This window comes from Phaenicophaeus curvirostris, chromosome 28, assembly GCF_032191515.1.
Source record: "Phaenicophaeus curvirostris isolate KB17595 chromosome 28, BPBGC_Pcur_1.0, whole genome shotgun sequence".
Taxonomy (NCBI): Eukaryota; Metazoa; Chordata; class Aves; order Cuculiformes; family Cuculidae; genus Phaenicophaeus; species Phaenicophaeus curvirostris.
This window is the reverse complement of record NC_091419.1, coordinates 6,572,197-6,587,899: the sequence shown is the minus strand read 5'-3', so window position 1 is coordinate 6,587,899 and position 15,703 is coordinate 6,572,197. Positions and strand designations below refer to the sequence as shown.

Here is a 15,703-nt window from a genome sequence, read left to right as displayed (position 1 = left end):
GATGGGGGGCAGGATGGGGATGGGGGTGCAGGATGGGGATGCAGGATGGGGATGGGGATGGGGATGGGGGGCAGGATGGGGATGCAGGATGGGGATGGGGATGCAGGATGGGGATCAGGATGGGGATGGGGATGGGGGGCAGGATGGGGATGCAGGATGGGGATGGGGGTGCAGGATGGGGATCAGGATGGGGATGGGGATGGGGGGCAGGATGGGGATGCAGGATGGGGATGGGGGTGCAGGATGGGGATGCAGGATGGGGATGGGGGGCAGGATGGGGATGCAGGATGGGGATGGGGGTGCAGGATGGGGATGGGTCTTGGGGGTGCAGGATGGGGATGCAGGATGGGGATGCAGGATGGGGATGGGGGGCAGGACCCCGCCCCAGCCGGGCGGAAGCGCCGCCTCCCCGAGGCCTCACGCGGCGCGCGCCCCGCGGGGCCGCGGACCAATCGGAGCGGGGCCTCGGGCACAAGCCCCGCCTCCCCGCCGCCTCGACCAATAGGAACCGAGGAGGGGCGGGGAGGGGCGGGGCTGGGGCCTGAGGGGGCGGGGCGGCGGCGCTCATGGCGCTGAGGAGGGCGCTGGGCGCCGCGGGGCGCAGGTGGGGGGCACCTGGGGAGGGGGATGCACCTGGGGAGGGGGGACACGGGGTCTGGGGGCGCCTGGGGAGGGGCTGCACCCGAGGAGGCGTTGCATGGGGTCTGGGGGCACCTGGGGAGGGGGTGCACGAGGTCTGGGAGCACCTGGGGAGGGGGCTGCACCCGAGGAGGCGTTGCATGGGGTCTGGGGGCACCTGGGGAGGGGGCTGCACCCGAGGAGGCGTTGCATGGGGTCTGGGGGCACCTGGGGAGGGGGTGCATGGGGTCTAGGGAGGGGCTGCACCTGGGGAGGGGGTGCATGGGGTCTAGAAGCACCTGGCGAGGGGGATGCACCTGGGGAAGGGTGCATGGGGTCTAGGGGTACCTGGGGAGGGGGCTGCACCTGGGGAAGGGTGCATGGGGTCTAGGGGTACCTGGGGAGGGGGCTGCACCTGGGGAGGGGGTGCATGGGTTCTAGGGGTACCTGAGGAGGGGTCTGCACCTGGGGAGGGGGTGCATGGAGTCTGGGGGCACCTGGGGAGGGGGATGCACCTGGGGAGGGGTGCATGGGGTCTGGGGGCACCTGGGGAGCGTGGGGCATGTGGGGAGGGGGAGCACAGGGTCTGGGGGCACGTGGGGAGGGGGTGCACCTGAGGAGGGGTGCACAGGGCCTGGGGGCGCCTGGGGAGGGGTTGCATGGGGTTTGAGGGCACATGGGGAAGGGATGCACGGGGTCTAGGGGCACCTGGGGAGGGGGATGCACCTGGGGAGGGGGTGCATGGGGTCTAGGGGCACCTGGGGAGGGAGGTGCATGTGGCGAGGGGGTGCATGGGGTAAGGGGGGGGTTCACGGGGTCTGGGGGCACCTGGGGAGGGAGGTGCATGTGGCGACGGGGTGTGTGGGGTAAGGGGGCACCTGGGGAGGGGGGTGCATGGGGTAAGGGGAGGGGTTCACGGGGTCTGGGGGCACCTGGGGAGGGGGTGCACGGGATGGGGGCTGCACCTGGGAAGGGGAGTGCGTGAGGAAAGGGTGCACGGGATGGGGGGGTGCGGAGAGGGGCTCACCCTCCTGCCCCCGCCCCAGATACCTGCCCCATGGCAGGGGGGCGCAGCGCCTGTGCTCGGCAGCGCCGGGGGACACGGTCTTCGCCCTCTCCTCGGGCCACGGGCGCTGCGGGGTGGCCGTCATCCGCACCAGCGGCCCCGGCAGCCGCGGGGCCCTGCACAGCCTCACCGGGCGCCCCGAACTGCCCCCACCCCGTGTCATGGCCCTGCGGCGCCTCCGGGACCCCGACACCCACGAGACCCTGGACCGCGGCCTCGTCGTCTGGTTCCCAGGTGGGGCTGATGTCGGGGCTCGGTGCCTGGGGAGGGGGTCTCGGTGCTTGGGGAGGGAGCCTTGGTGCCTGAGGAAGGGTCTCAGTGCTTGGGGAGGGGGTCTCAGTGCTTGGGGAGGGCATCTCAGTGCCTGGGGAGGGAGTCTTGGTGCCTGAGGAAGGGTCTCAGTGCTTGGGGAGGGGGTCTCAGTGCTTGGGGAGGGAGTCTTGGTGCCCGAGGAAGGGTCTCAGTGCTTGGGGAGGGGGTCTCAGTGCTTGGGGAGGGGGTCTCAGCGCCTGAGGAAGGGTCTCAGTGCCTGGAGAGGGGGTCTCAGTGCTTGGGGAGGGCATCTCAGTGCCTGGGGAGGGAGTCTTGGTGCCTGAGAAAGGGTCTCAGTGCCTGGGGAGGGGGCTCGGTGCTTGGGGAGGGGGCTCGGTGCTTGGGGAGGGGGCTCGGTGCTTGGGGAGGGGGCTCGGTGCTTGGGGAGGGGGTCTCAGTGTCTGAGGAGGAGGTCTTGGTGCCTGAGGAAGGGTCTTTGTGCTTGGGGAGGGGTTCTCGGTGCCTGGGGAAGGGTCTCGGTGCCTGGGGAAGGGTCTTAGTGCCTGGGGAAGGGGCTCGGTGCCTGTTTGGGGTCTCAGAGCTTGAGGGGGGGTGTCTTGGTGCTCAGTCAGAGGTCTCAATGCTTCGGGAGGGTATTTAGTGCCCAGTGGGGGTCTTGGTGCTTAGGGAGGCGTCTTAGTGCCTGGAGAGGGATCTTGGTGTGGGTGAATGGGGGGGGTCTCAGTGCCCAGGGAGGGGTCGTGGTGCCTGGTGGAGCTCTGGGTGCTTGGGGAGGGGGTCTTGGCAGCCAGTCGGAGGTCTCAGTGCTTGGGGAGGGGTCTCGGTGCCTGGCGCAGCCCCTCTTGCCTTCCTGGCACGGTGGAGCCGGTGCTCCGGGCTCAGCACTGGCCCCTTCGCACCGATCCTGCGCGGAGCTGCTGGCGGGGGTTTGTCCCGAGCCCCCCAAGAAGCCCCTGGGATTTGGAGCCACATGTGCTGCCCTGTGAGGGGGTGGGGGGGGATGGGAAGGGATCCATCGCGGGGCGAGCTCGCGTCGGGGGGCTCAGCCAGCGCCCCCCAAGCCACGTTACCCCCCACCCACAGGCCCCCAGAGCTTCACGGGCGAGGACTGCGCTGAGCTGCACGTGCACGGGGGGCCGGCGGTGCTGAGCGGGGTGCTGCGGGCGCTGGGTGAGGCTCCCCCCTTCCTTCCCTCCGCGGAGGAGCCCCCCGGCTGGGCTAGCGGGGTTCACGCCGGCGCTGCCAGGGCGCTTGCCGGGGCTGCGTCCCGCCGAGCCCGGAGAGTTCACGCGCCGAGCCTTCCGCCGCGGGAAACTGGACCTGACGGCGGCCGAGGGGCTGGGGGACCTGATCCACGCGGAGACCGAGGCGCAGCGGCGGCAGGCGCTCCGGCAGGTGGACGGCGAGCTGGGGCGGCTCTACGGGCGCTGGAGCGAGACCCTCACCCAGGTACTTCAGGGGGGGCCCCGCAGACCCCAACCCGCCTGCGTCCGGCGGGGGACGCGGGGCCAAACCGTCCCCGTGATCCCCAGGCTCTCGCCCACCTCGAAGCCTACATCGACTTCGGCGAGGATGACGCCGTGGAGGAAGAGGTCTTGGCTCGAGGTGAGGCCGGTGGGGCGGTGATGGGGGGGCAGGACCCTCATCCTTGCTGTCCCCCCCCCCATGCCACGTGTCCCCCCGCAGTGGATGCCGCTGTGCGGGCGCTGGCGCAGGAGATCGGGACCCACCTGCAGGACGGGCGGCGCGGGGAGCTGCTCCGCGGGGGGCGTCCACGCCGTCATCGCCGGCCCCCCCAACGTGGGCAAGAGCAGCCTCCTCAACCTGCTGTGTGAGTGGGGGGCTGCTCGCCACAATCCCCCTCCCCGGCAGTGGCGGCAGACGCCGTCCCCACCCCAGCGAGGGCAGGGGTCCCCTCGCCAAGGCAGCGTTGTCCCCCCCTGCCATCCCCAGGCCAGCGCCCCGCAGCCATCGTGTCGCCGGTGGCGGGGACGACGCGGGACGTGGTGGAGGTGGCGCTGAACGTCGGCGGTTACCCCTTGGTGCTGAGCGACACGGCCGGGCTGCGCGAGGCCACCGACCCCGTCGAGCAGGAGGGGGTCAGCCGCGCGCGGGAACGGTGAGGCTGGGGGCGCGGGGGCGGGGGTCCCCGTCACCGCAGGGGCTGGGGGGCGTGGGGAGGTGGCAGGATGCAACCCCTCATCCCCGTGTCCCCGCAGGCTGAAGCAGGCGGACCTGGTTCTGGCTGTCCTGGACGCCGCAGCGGTGCCGGCCGAGCCAGCGGGGCTGGGGGCGGCTTTGGGGTCCCTGCTGCCCCCCAAAATGCCCCCCTGCATCCTGGTGCTCAACAAGGCTGACCTGCTCGGGGGGGACGGGGCCGCTCTGCGCGGCGCCTGCGCCCACGGGGACCCCCTGCCCCCCGCCGCCCTCGTGTCCTGCAAGACGGGCGAGGGGCTCGACCGCCTCCTGGAGCTGCTGGCGCGGCAGCTGGCGCGCCTGTGAGTGGGGGGGACACCGGCCGCCCCATCGCGGTGACACCCCCGCGTCGCTGCGGTGCGAGGGGGTGCTCCGGGCTGGATTGTGACCCCCCCTTTTCCAGGTGCGGGGACCCCCTGGCCGGCTCGCCCAGCCTGACGCGGAGCCGGCACAGCGGGCACCTGGGCGAGTGCGCGGCGGAGCTGGCACGATACGAGCCCGAGCGGCGGCAGGACCTGGCGATGGCGGCGGAGCGGCTGCGCCTGGCGCGGAGGCACTTGGGTCGCATCACCGGCCACGTGGGCGCCGAGGAGGTTCTCGACATCATCTTCAGGGACTTCTGCGTTGGCAAGTGAGGGGGTCCCCGGGCTGCGGTGCCCCCAGGAGCGAGGACTCCGGGCTGGTATTAAACCATGGTGCCTTTGGTGGCTCCGACATCCTTCCCCCTCCCTGGTGCCGTGGGATTCCTCATCCTCATCCCAGGCTGCGGTGTTTTCCTGGCTGGTGGGAGCGTGTCCCCAGCCCCGAGCATGGAAAAAAATACTAGGAGAGGCCCCGTTTCCTGGCCCGGAGGACAAAGAAGGAGCTGGAGCGGCTGGAAGGGAAAAGCCACCCCTGGGGACACAGGGGACGCAGGGCTTGGCATCCCCGTGGGGTCCATCCCGGCACCCCAGGGACGCCCCCAGCCCTGGGGACGCAGCGTGGTGGTCTCGGCCCCAGCCCAGGGACCCCTGGGAGCCCCCACTTCATGAACGCACCGGGCAGCTCTGGGCTCTGCGACACCAAAGGTGGGGGATCCCCTGGGACACCCTCAATCTCCCTCCCTCAGAAGCACTTGATGCTCTCAAGATCGTTTATAGCGGAGCTCCAGGAGCTCCTCTGGCAGCGAGCGGGTCCCCCAGCTGTGGGGGCCCCCCAATCCCACCCTGGGATTCCCGGAGCTGGGCAGGGATGGGAGATGCTCGGGCAGCGGTGGGAGCGTCTGGGTGCGCATGTCCGGGGTGGGATGACCCTCAGGGGACCCAGATGGGCCTTGGGGACCTAAACGGGACGTGGGGACCCTGCTGGGTCCCGGGGGTGCTGGATGGGGACAGCCTGGGAATGCTGGCGAGGTGCTGGGGGGAGGTGGCGGGCGGGCCTCCTGGAAGGCAGGAAAAGCTCTTTCAACAGGAAAGAGTGGGAAGCGTGGCTGTAAATCAGTGAGTGGCAGGCGGCGATTCATCAGCGCGCTCGGCGCGTCCTGCGCCCGCCGCTGTGCCCCGGCCCCACGCCCTGGCGTGCCGAGGGGGCTCGGGGACAGGATGGGGCTGCCGGAGCTCGCCAGCCAAGGATTTTCCGCTCGCTCGGCCTCGCGCGCTTCCCGCTAGCGCGTCGGGAAAGCCCAGGGCCATGGCACGTGAAGCCGGGACGGGATGTTCCCAGTCCCCATCCCGGCTGTGACCTCCGCGCGCCCCCCCAGGCATCCAGGCACGCGTGTGACGAGCTGCGTCGGTGCTCAGCGCTGGCTCTATTTACAGTCTCCGAGCGCACGGGTACACGCGGGAGAGGGGAGGAGCGCGGGGGGTCAGGGAAGGGGTCAAGGAAGGGGTGGCCCTGGCCCCCAATATGCTGGTGGCCCCCACCTGGGGCAAGGGGATGGTGACACCGGTGCCGGCCGCTTGCTTCTGGTTGAGATTTGCCGTCCGTGCTGCGAGAAGCACCTCCTGGGCTTGTCCTCGAGCCCCTTGCTGCCGTTCGCCGTGCGCCGCTCGGCCGTTAGCCGCTGCGGAGAGGGCAGGATCAGGCCCCGGCGCCGCTTGCCCCTCCGCCCGCACCAGCCCGATGGGTCCCCAGCCCGGCCCCCCTCACCTGGGGTTCTTCAGGGTGGACGTGTACTGCTCCATGATCTTCTGCACCGACCGCTGGATCTCCTCCACGTTGATCTTGCCTGGTGGGATGGAGCAGCGGGGCCTGAGCAGGGCTGGTGGCTCCCAGCGCGGTGAGGAGCTGGTGCCACAGCTACCCCCAGCCCCGGGACTCACCCATGTTCCCAAAGATGCCCTGGTTCCTCAGAACGTCCACGTAGGAGCCCGTGCCGGCGAAGGGTCCTGGCTGCACGCTGCTGCCCGGCACTCGTGAGCCTGGGATGTCAAAGAAGCTGTCCAGCTGTGGAGGAGAACATGTGGTGGCCCTCAGCGTTGGCACCGCTGGCCGAGGGGGCCCGAGGGGGCACCAGCAGCTTGGGCCCCACAGGAGGGTGTTTGTAGAAGAAAGACGGGTGTGCAAAAGCTCATAGAATTGTTTGGTTGGAAGAGCTTTGAGATCATTGAGTCCAACTGTCCCCGTCCGCTACTAAACCATCACTGAGCCCCTCATCTGCCTGGTCTTTTAAACCCCTCTGGGGATGGGGACTCCACAACTTCCCTGGGCAGCCTCTGCCAGGGCCTGAGAGCCCTTTCCGTGAAGGAATTCTTCCTAATATCCAATCTAAACCTCCCCTGGTGCAACTTGAGGCCATCTCCTCTTGTACTATTGCTTATTACTTGGGAGCAGAGACCAACACCCCCCTCGCCACAACCTCCTTGCAGGCGGTTGCAGACAGCAATGAGGTCTCCCCTCAGCCTTCTCCAGGCTCAATGACCCCAGGTCCCTCGGTTGTTCCTCACAAGACTTGTTCTCCAGCCGCTTCCCCAGCTCCGTTGCCCTTCTCTGCACACACTAGGTGCTCTGGAAGGTGCCTGGGATGTCCCCACGCCCCAGCAGGTCCCTCACCTTGGAGCCCATGCAGAAGTTGAGCTGCTCCTTGAGGTACCCCGCCTGTGCAGCGGCTTTGCTCTTCTCCTCTAGCTCCTTGCTGAGCTTCTCCTTCTCCCCCAGCAGCTTCTTCTTCTCCTCCTGGCCGCCCTTGACCTGTTTCTCCGCGTCCTGCAGCCGCTTCTCCAACTGCTGCTTCTCCCCGGAGCAGTTGAGGTGGCACTGGCGCAGGTTCATGTCGCAGACGTTTTTCCCCACGTATTTGGTCTCTCGGTCCTGCTGCCAGAGGAAAAGCCCCTCGACCCGCTGCGTCAGCCGGCTGAGCTCCTCGTGGACGATGTTGCAGCTGTAGGGGCTGAGCCTATCCTTGATGCGCTGGAAGGAGAAGCCCATGTCGGTCCTCAGGGTGCTGCACTCGCGCTTCTGCTGCTCCAGGTTGTCTTTGGTGTACTCGCAGTCGACCTCGGTGGCGTGCAGCCTCTGCTTGCAGGTTTCCTTCTCCTGGCTGGTTTGGGTCAAGGTGTCACCCGCTCTGCGGCAGTTTTCCTCCAGCTCCTTCTTGGCCAGCGCTGTCTGGTCCAGCTGGCTCCGCAGCGTCGCCTTGTCAGCTGCACGGGGAGGGGACACGGGGTTGGGGTGCGCGGTCCCCACCGGCCCCCGACCCCCATCTCAGGGTGACACCCCGGTCCAGGGAGGGGGCAGACCCCCAGGCTGCGGTGGGTCCTCAAGGGGTGCTGGGAGGCTCCCCAGGGGATGGGAAGGGGGTGCCCGGGGTTGGGGGGAAGCCCCTTACCGCTGCAGCTGGCGTTGATGAGGCTGATGGTCATATGGCACTCGTCCAGCTTCGTCTTCTGGTAGAAGATGATCTTCATCATCTCCTGCAGCTGAGGTGGGGGGAGGAAAGGGAAGGGGGTCAGAGCATCCTGCGAGAGCCCTTGGGCATTACCTTGCTCCCCCGGGGCTGGTGGGGCAGGGGAGGAAGAGGACGGGGGCCAGAGCATCCTTGGGAATCATCTCGCTTCTCCCAGGCGGTGATGGGAGCACCGGGAGTTGGGGAGGAGGAGGAAGGGAGTATGAGATGGAAAACCCATCAGCCGGGGTCTGGCTCTGGGGTGCCAGGCTGAGGCCACCCTGGGGTGTCAGCAGCACCAGGAGGTTCTGACCTCTGTGGGGTGAAGCGAGGTCCCAGCTCCCAACACCCACGGAAGGGGCTCTACCCCCACCCCAGCTCTCCCTGGGAAGGGGTCTCACCTTGGGGATGGGGTTGAGGGGCTGGGTGCTATTGCACTTATCCAGGTCTCGCTGCACCTTCTGGGCGAGGGCCTGCAGCCCTTGCTTCTCCTTGAGGGTGGCGTTGAGGGTGCGCGTCAGGTTGAGGTTCTTCCCGCTGAGGGTGATGATCTTGCTGTAGCGATCCTGGAGCTGCGCCTCCAGCAGCCGGAGGTGCGTGTCCGTGCCCGCTTGCGCGTTGCCGTACACCATGAACAGCACCAGCCCCAGGATGATGAGGAATTGGATGAGGGAGGTGAAGAGGAAGATGTACTTCACGTAAAACCCGCAGTCCCGCTTGGGCATCACCTCTTTCGCCTCCAGACCGAACTTGGCCATGGCGTAGCTGCTCTTCTCCATCTCGCCGATGCTCTGCGCACCCCACCCCGCGGCGGCAGCCCCTTTCAACGGGGCCACGCCGGGGCGGAGCTCCCTCCCACTGCTGTGTTTATATTGCTCCATTTAATATTTCCTTCTGCTGGGCTCCTTCCTGCCTCTCCGGATGCCTCTGACCCGCCGGGTTATCACGACGCAGCTTCTGTTTGCGGGACGACTATTGTTCCTGGTTGCTAACGGACGGGAGCGAAGGCTGGGACCCTGCTCCCCCCGGCCCAGGTGTCGGGACCTGGCGCGTCACTGGGACCAGTTTGCACCCTGAAGTGGTCCCCAGCGTGGTGGGACGTGGGGGCGACTGGACAATGGGCCCCTGGGAGGGGGCAGCGTGGGCTGCGACCGCCACGTCCCACTCATGGGGTGATGGAGGAGGATGCCCTGCCCAGACCAGGCGCTCGGGTTGGTCCCGGCACCACGTCCTCGTGGTGGGACGGTGGCACCGACATCCACGCTGGACCTCGCTGCTTCGCCAGGTCAGTGGCGCGCAGGGATTGACGCTCCACATCTGCTGTCCCGCTCCTCGCAGGGGAAGGATGTGGGATGTGGCTTGCGGGCTGCGGGGAGAGTGACGCGGGGCCGTGGGGTGAAGCCACCGGTGGGTGCTGCCACCCTCGTGGTGTCACGGACTCGGTAGGACCTGTGGGTGCCAAACGTGATGCCTCACCCTGCGTTTGCTAGAGGGGATGGTTTGATCAATGAGGAACAACCATATCTTGAGAGACAGATGGTTGGGTGGTGGTGGTCGCTCAAATCAGCTGAGTCATTTACAACATCGTCTTTGTAGAAGATTGAAATGTGTATTAAACAACGGAAACAACGTCTTATGGGGAAGGTAGAAAGAGTGAGGATGAAAAGCAGGAAAAGGGCAGCATCCTGACCTAGCTTTGCATTCAAGAATTCCATGTGGATTTCCTATTCCCCAATAGCTTCAACCCCATGTCAGTAGCTCCAAGATTATTCAGCCCCATCCAGCAGCTCCAGGACACGAGGCGGTGGCCTCGCAGCCGGGTGTTGCTGCTGTTAAGAACAGACACCCCCCTCCCCGAAAACACAGGCTGAGCTCCCCGCCCTGAGGACGTGACGAACGGTGGTGTCCCTGCTTCTGATGCCACAACGAGCCTTGCCAAGAGCCAGTAACACATCCTGATTGACTTCATCCCACCTCGCCGAGAGGTACCAAAGTCTTTTCAAAAAGTATCAGACTGGTGCCTGAAAGCCCTTTCTTTGGGGAGGAATCAACGAGCACTTCAGCTGATGGATGGGTAGATGAGCCTGGACCTCTCTTCCTCCCTTCTAGGTAAGAATCGCACACCTCTGACTTTGTCAGATGTTTTCCTGGGAAAATAATGACTCACTCAAGTTATTTCTTCAATTGTTCTTTCTTGTATAGAGATGCGATCGTTGTTACCTGGTTGTAGTGATCAGCAGTGGCTGCCCCGTCCCTGGAGGGGTTCAAGGCCAGGTTGGATGGGGCTGGAGCCCCTGATCCAGCGGGAGGTGTCCCTGGGTGAGCTTTGAGGTTCCTTCCAACCCAACCCATTCCATGATTCTTTGATCTAGCATTAACACAGCAGCGCGTTTATCAACAGCAATCCCAAATTTGTTTTCATCTGTTGATTTAAACAGGTTTATGCTAATTCTGGCTGGTGGCTGACACAGACCCACGCATCACGTAGTCCTTCAGTCATAAACCATTGACCAAGACTGGACCAGGGGTGCATCCAGCCGCAGGTGAGTTCTCCACTGAAGCTTAGAAAGCAAGAGGGTCCATCCTGAAGCTCGTGACTCAACAGGAGGGCATCCCCCTGCCCCGGCAGAGCCGCAGCTCCTCACACCTCAACCCTGCAGAGCCACCGTCCTGCCACGGGGCACAAGGAGCTGCTCCTGGTCCCTGGACCCAGCCGGGGGGCACCCCTGGGACCCCCAGCTCTGTGGGGCTCCCACCCGGACTGGGGGGCTGGCTGGGGGCCGAGCTGGGTGCTGACCCCCAGCCGCTCGCTGTTTCCTGCCTTCTGACTGCGCCGTGGTCCCCAAGGACCGGGAAGTGTCTGAGATAGCCGGGATGGTGTCAGTCCTGAATCCATTCTCAGCTACTGCCGTTTCCTTCCTGAGCTGCAAATAACGGTGAGTCAGCCCCTCTCCCACCGGCCCCGACGCGGGGACCCTGCCAGGGCTCTGCTGGACCTCCATCCCCGGGACCTCGCCGTGTCGGTGGCTTTGCTGGGTGGATGCTCCCTCTGGAGCTCATCCCAAGGGCTCCCCACAGCTTCCCAGGGTCACCAGGGATTCTTGATGGCGTGTCCGGCCACCCCAGCACTGCAGACCCTACCTCTGTCCCATTCTCCAATTAGCATCCCAGCTATAATTACTCCTTCCCATGCTGAGGGATGGTGCTGCGTTGAGGTTGGACCATGGGAATGGCTCTGCGTTGAGGTGGGACTTTGGGAATGTCTTTGCATTGAGGTGGGACCATGGGAATGGTGCCGTGTTGAGGTGGGACCTTGGGAATGCCGCTGCGTTGAGGTTAGACCTTGGGAATGTCTTTGCCTGATTCCCCTCTCCGACCTCAAACACCACGGGGCTGGGGTCTCGCTTTGGGACCACCAGGTTTGGGGTGCGGGAACAGGGCTGGTTCTACCCTACACGGCCGAGGGAGCCCCAGCACAACCAGGATTGTCCTCGTGGAGGCTCTATCACCTGGAAAGCTGCCTGCCAGCACCCTCCTGGTCCCGCCGGGCTGGGGGGCGTGGGGGCGATCACCCCTGGGGAGCGCGGGCAGGACGGGGCCGGATGCCTGTGCGCCTGCCCTCTGCACAGGATGCTGCGGTGGCAGGAAAATCGCCAACTTTCCTGGAAACCTTCATCAAAGTGGATCAAAGATGCTGGGAAGGGACTGGAAAACAGCAGCAGCTGCTGATCCCCATACCCCCCCCCCCGTCTCAGCCCCTCGGTCCCTGTCTGGGCACCCCTGGGGTTACCTGCGGGTCCCTGGCGGAGCCGGATCTGGGTCTGGCAGCTACTTGCACCGCGGTGGCGGAGCCTGGTTAAAGCCCTGGGAGGGAGTGTGATGCTGGAGCAGGAACGTGGGGACCACTGGGCTTGGAGGGGGACAGCTGGGGTCAAGGTGGGACAACTGGGCTCAAGGGGGAACAGCGAGACACCCCAGTGAGTCGAGCAGGCTTTATTGCCCAAATGCCTGCCCATGCTTCCCAGTTTCTGGAGCGCACTGGGAATGTGGCGTTAAATCCGGAGCTGATTAAAGAGCAGCTCCAAGCAGTCAGTGGTGAAACCGAATGGTGGTTGAGCCAAAATTCTCCCCTCAAGCTGGGTTACTGACACTTCTGGTCCTGCCATCCTGCTGGGATCGGGATGTGTGGAGGGATCGGGATGTGTGGTGGGATCGGGATGTGTGGAGGGATCAGGATGTGTGGTGGCATCACAACTGGCAGCAGGATTAGGACACCCAGAGGGGTGAAGATACAGAGTGGGATCAGGATGCTCAGTGGGATCAGGACACCCAGTGGGATGAAGATACAGAGTGGGATCAGGATGCTCGGTGGGATCAGGACACCCAGTGGGATGAAGATACAGAGAGGGATCAGGATGCTCAGTGGGATCAGGATGCTCGGTGGGATCAGGATGCTCAGTGGGATGAAGATAAAGAGAGGGATCGGGATGCTCGGTGGGATCGGAATGCTCGGTGGCATCAGGACACCCAGTGGGATGAAGATACAGAGTGGGATCAGGATGCTCGGTGGGATCAGGATGCTCAGTGGGATGAAGATGGGCCGTGGGATCAGGATGCTCAGTGGGATGAAGATACAGAGAGGGATCGGGATGCTCGGTGGGATCGGGATGCTCGGTGGGATCAGGACACCCAGTGGGATGAAGATACAGAGAGGGATCAGGATGCTCGGTGGGATCAGGATGCTCGGTGGGATCAGGGTGCTCAGTGGGATGAAGATGGGCTGTGGGACGAAGGCACACGGTGACCACCAGCATCTTCCACCTGGCTCTGGTCAGATGCCTCCGGGGCTGAGCTGCTGCTGGGTCCCAGTGCGAAGGGGCGGCTGTGGGACTGGGAATGATGGGCTCAGCAGGCTGGGGGGAGCCTGACCCCTAACTCCCCCCGGCAAGGAGTGGGTCGGGGGGCACGGTGCTTCAACCCTTCCTGCAAAAGAGAGGAGAGCAGAGAGTGAGTCCCAAGCAGCCCCCGCGTCCTGCTCCCCTGGGGACAGCGGTGACGACGGCACATGCTGGGGAGCCCCCAGACCCCAGAGCGAGCCCCCCCGGCAGGCAGCACCCTAGGAAGTACCGGGATGGGGGGCACCTGCGTCCGGTGGCTCGAAGCTTCGCTCGCCGCCGCAGCGCATCGACCTCGGCCGCGTAGTCGCGCCTGCGGGAGAGCAGAGCCATGGGAGGAGGGTCCTTGCCCAGGGTGGGGGGACGGGGGGTCCCTGTGGGCAGGGAGGGGCAGGGCAGGGTGGTGGTGGGGCTGGTGGAATGGATGCTTTGGGGTGCCCAGCCCATGTGGGGGGACAAGGACCTTACAGGGTGGCCTCGAGCTCTCTCTGCCGGGCTTCGCACTGCTCCCCACGCGCCCGCAGCGCTCGCCGCTGCTCCACTGCCTCCTCCAGCCGCCGCCGCAGCCCCAGCGCCTGCTCCTCGCCCCGCGCCAGCTCCTCTGCAGGACAAGGGGGGTCACCCGCGCACCCCGACAGCCCAAACCCAGCCTGACCCCACCAAGCATCGAGGGATCCCAGGCAGGATCCTGCGTGTGATGGACAGAGGGGTGCAAGGTGCACCCAGAGGATGAGTGAGTCTGGAGGCCATGGACGTGATTGAAAGCTGGAGGAACCCTGAACGAGGACAGGCTGAGAATTGGGGGTGTTCAACCTGGAGAAGAGAAGGCTCTGGGGAGACCTCAGAGCAGCTTCCAGCACTGAAAGGGGCTCCAGGAAAGCTGGGGAGGGGCTCTAGGTCAGGGAGGGCAGGGGTAGGATGAGGAGGATGGTTTTCAGCTGCAAGAGGGGAGATTGAGATGGAATATTAGGGAGAAATGTTTTGCTGTGAGGGTGGGGAGGCCCTAGGTGCCCAGAGCAGTGGTGGCTGCCCCATCCCTGGAGGGGTTCAAGGCCAGGCTGGATGGGGCTTGGAGCCCCTGATTCCGTGGGAGGTGTCCCTGCCCGTGGTAGGGGTGGGACTGGATGGGCTTGGAGGTCCCTTCCAACCCAACCCATTCCACGATTCGATGCAGCAGCCGGAGCTCACCTTGCAGAGCCGCGTTCCTGCGGGCCAGCTCAGCCCGCTCGCGCCGCAGGGACAGCACCTCAGCCCGAAGCTCCGTCACGTTGGCCTCCAGCCTGGCCTGGGGAGAGCGGACAGGGCAGCGTGGGGACAGGGGTGGACAGTGTCCACCCAGCTCTGCATCCCCTGCTGGAGCTCTGCCCTCCTCACCAGTCCCCCATGTCCCCAAGCTGGTCCCAGTGACCATAGGTCCCCCCTGTCATGTTTCTTGAGGCGGTAAGGACCTGAATTTGGAGGAGACCCCTCTTTGCTGGAGCCGGAGCTCGGTGAGGATGCAGGTGCACCAGGTATGCCAAGGGATGCCACCCAACCACCCCATGGTGGCATCTCCGGTGCCTGGGACGGGACGGGTCCCCGCGAGGCTGCCCAGCCCAGCCCCATTCCCGGCGCCAGCCCTGGGAAGCCGGAGCACTTTTCCAGCCTCTCTGGGCCATTGTTCAGCCGGATGAGCTTGGAGGGCGGCGGGACTCGGCTCTTCCTCGGAGCTGGGGCCAGGCCCTTTCCCAGCCGGGGCCACAGCTAAAAATACCTGGGAGGAGAGAAACGGCGGCTCCACACCAGCTCCAGCCTCTGCTGCTGCTTTGGGACAGCGTAATTATATGTGTGCAGAGCAGCTTGGACACAGCTAAGAATAGCTGATCCCGGCCAGGCACGGGCACAGCGGGACCAGGGCTGCGCCGAGGGACCCAGGGATGCTGGGACTCCCGTTTTGGGGTGTCCCGTGCAAGGAGGTGACCATGCACCCCAGAAGGCTGCCAGTCCCCTCCATCCCAGGGCTGCTTCTCCTGCTTCCCAGCTCACCTTCCCAGCCAACGTTCGTTGTCTGGAGGTGGCGTGTCTGCCACATCCTTCCCATGTGGTGGAGCTCTCCACGAGCCGGGTCAAAATCCCCCAGGGATGAAGCGTCAGCCTTGTCTTGGCGATGGAGCTCGCCTCAAACCCTCCTTTCCAAGCATCTCTCGCCCCCTGCATGCAGTTGGGTGGCCAGGGACCCCCTCATCCCCATCCCCATCCCCATCCCCACCAGCACCTACCGCCTGCTCCTGGCAGGCCACCAGGCTGGCATTGAGCTTCTTGCCACCACCACGAGCCTGGAGGAGCTCCCGGCGCAGCGCGTCCTCCACCCTCGTGCTCGCCGCCACCTCCCGCTGCAGCCGCGCTCGCTCCCGCTCCAGCTCGGCCACGCGGTTTCCCAGCTCTCGGCTCTCGTTGGCGGCTCGTTCCTGGCAGCCCCGCAGCTTCGCCACCGCCTCCGAGCGCCAAACCATCACGGCCACCGCCACCGTCACCGCCGCCACCAGCACCAGCAGCGCCGCGCACAGACCCAGCACCTTCAGGGTGGCCTTGGGCACCGCGGGGTCCATGCCAGAGGGGGACACGGGCTCGCTTGCCCGCTCCGACGGCTGCTGCCCGGGATGTGCCAGCGTTCCCGGGGCAGGTTGCTCCCTGGGTTGCCGTAATTGCCGTGTGTAGGGTTTTTTTCTCACCAAACATGGCTCTGGGCTGTGGTTTCTCGCAGGTCCCAGCCCAGAATAGACTGTTTGCGCTGGAGGTGGGAGGATGCTCTGT

At 65.6% G+C, this 15,703-nt stretch overlaps 3 protein-coding genes across 4 annotated transcripts; 1 reads left to right on the top strand and 2 right to left on the bottom strand.

The window, feature by feature from the left end:
• The first annotated feature begins 536 nt into the window (after positions 1 to 536).
• Positions 537 to 4,868, top strand: GTPBP3 (GTP binding protein 3, mitochondrial). The gene is given in 10 exon segments (XM_069878313.1): positions 537 to 604; positions 1,683 to 1,918; positions 3,041 to 3,127; positions 3,204 to 3,406; positions 3,490 to 3,562; positions 3,644 to 3,720; positions 3,722 to 3,788; positions 3,911 to 4,076; positions 4,177 to 4,455; positions 4,557 to 4,868. Coding segments are annotated over 10 exon segments (1,458 nt in total). The 5' UTR covers positions 537 to 566; the 3' UTR covers positions 4,789 to 4,868.
• A 1,052-nt stretch (positions 4,869 to 5,920) lies between these two features.
• Positions 5,921 to 9,018, bottom strand: PLVAP (plasmalemma vesicle associated protein). The gene is made up of 6 exons (XM_069878314.1): positions 8,417 to 9,018; positions 7,959 to 8,049; positions 7,184 to 7,773; positions 6,454 to 6,577; positions 6,281 to 6,359; positions 5,921 to 6,194 (listed from the first exon to the last, which is right to left on the bottom strand). Exons 1-6 carry the CDS (start codon positions 8,894 to 8,896, stop codon positions 6,188 to 6,190), a joined length of 1,371 nt encoding a protein of 456 aa, XP_069734415.1. The 5' UTR covers positions 8,897 to 9,018; the 3' UTR covers positions 5,921 to 6,187.
• Positions 9,019 to 12,020: 3,002 nt separating this feature from the next.
• On the bottom strand, positions 12,021 to 14,384 carry CCDC194 (coiled-coil domain containing 194). 2 transcript variants are annotated; one of them, XM_069878331.1, is made up of 4 exons: positions 14,099 to 14,384; positions 13,379 to 13,511; positions 13,143 to 13,223; positions 12,021 to 12,998 (listed from the first exon to the last, which is right to left on the bottom strand). In XM_069878331.1, exons 1-4 carry the CDS (start codon positions 14,319 to 14,321, stop codon positions 12,989 to 12,991), a joined length of 447 nt encoding a protein of 148 aa, XP_069734432.1. In that variant the 5' UTR covers positions 14,322 to 14,384; the 3' UTR covers positions 12,021 to 12,988. The 2 variants fall into 2 exon arrangements, with proteins under 2 accessions (XP_069734432.1, XP_069734433.1); XM_069878332.1 differs by having other exon boundaries at positions 13,158 to 13,223.
• Between the last annotated feature and the right edge of the window lie 1,319 nt (positions 14,385 to 15,703).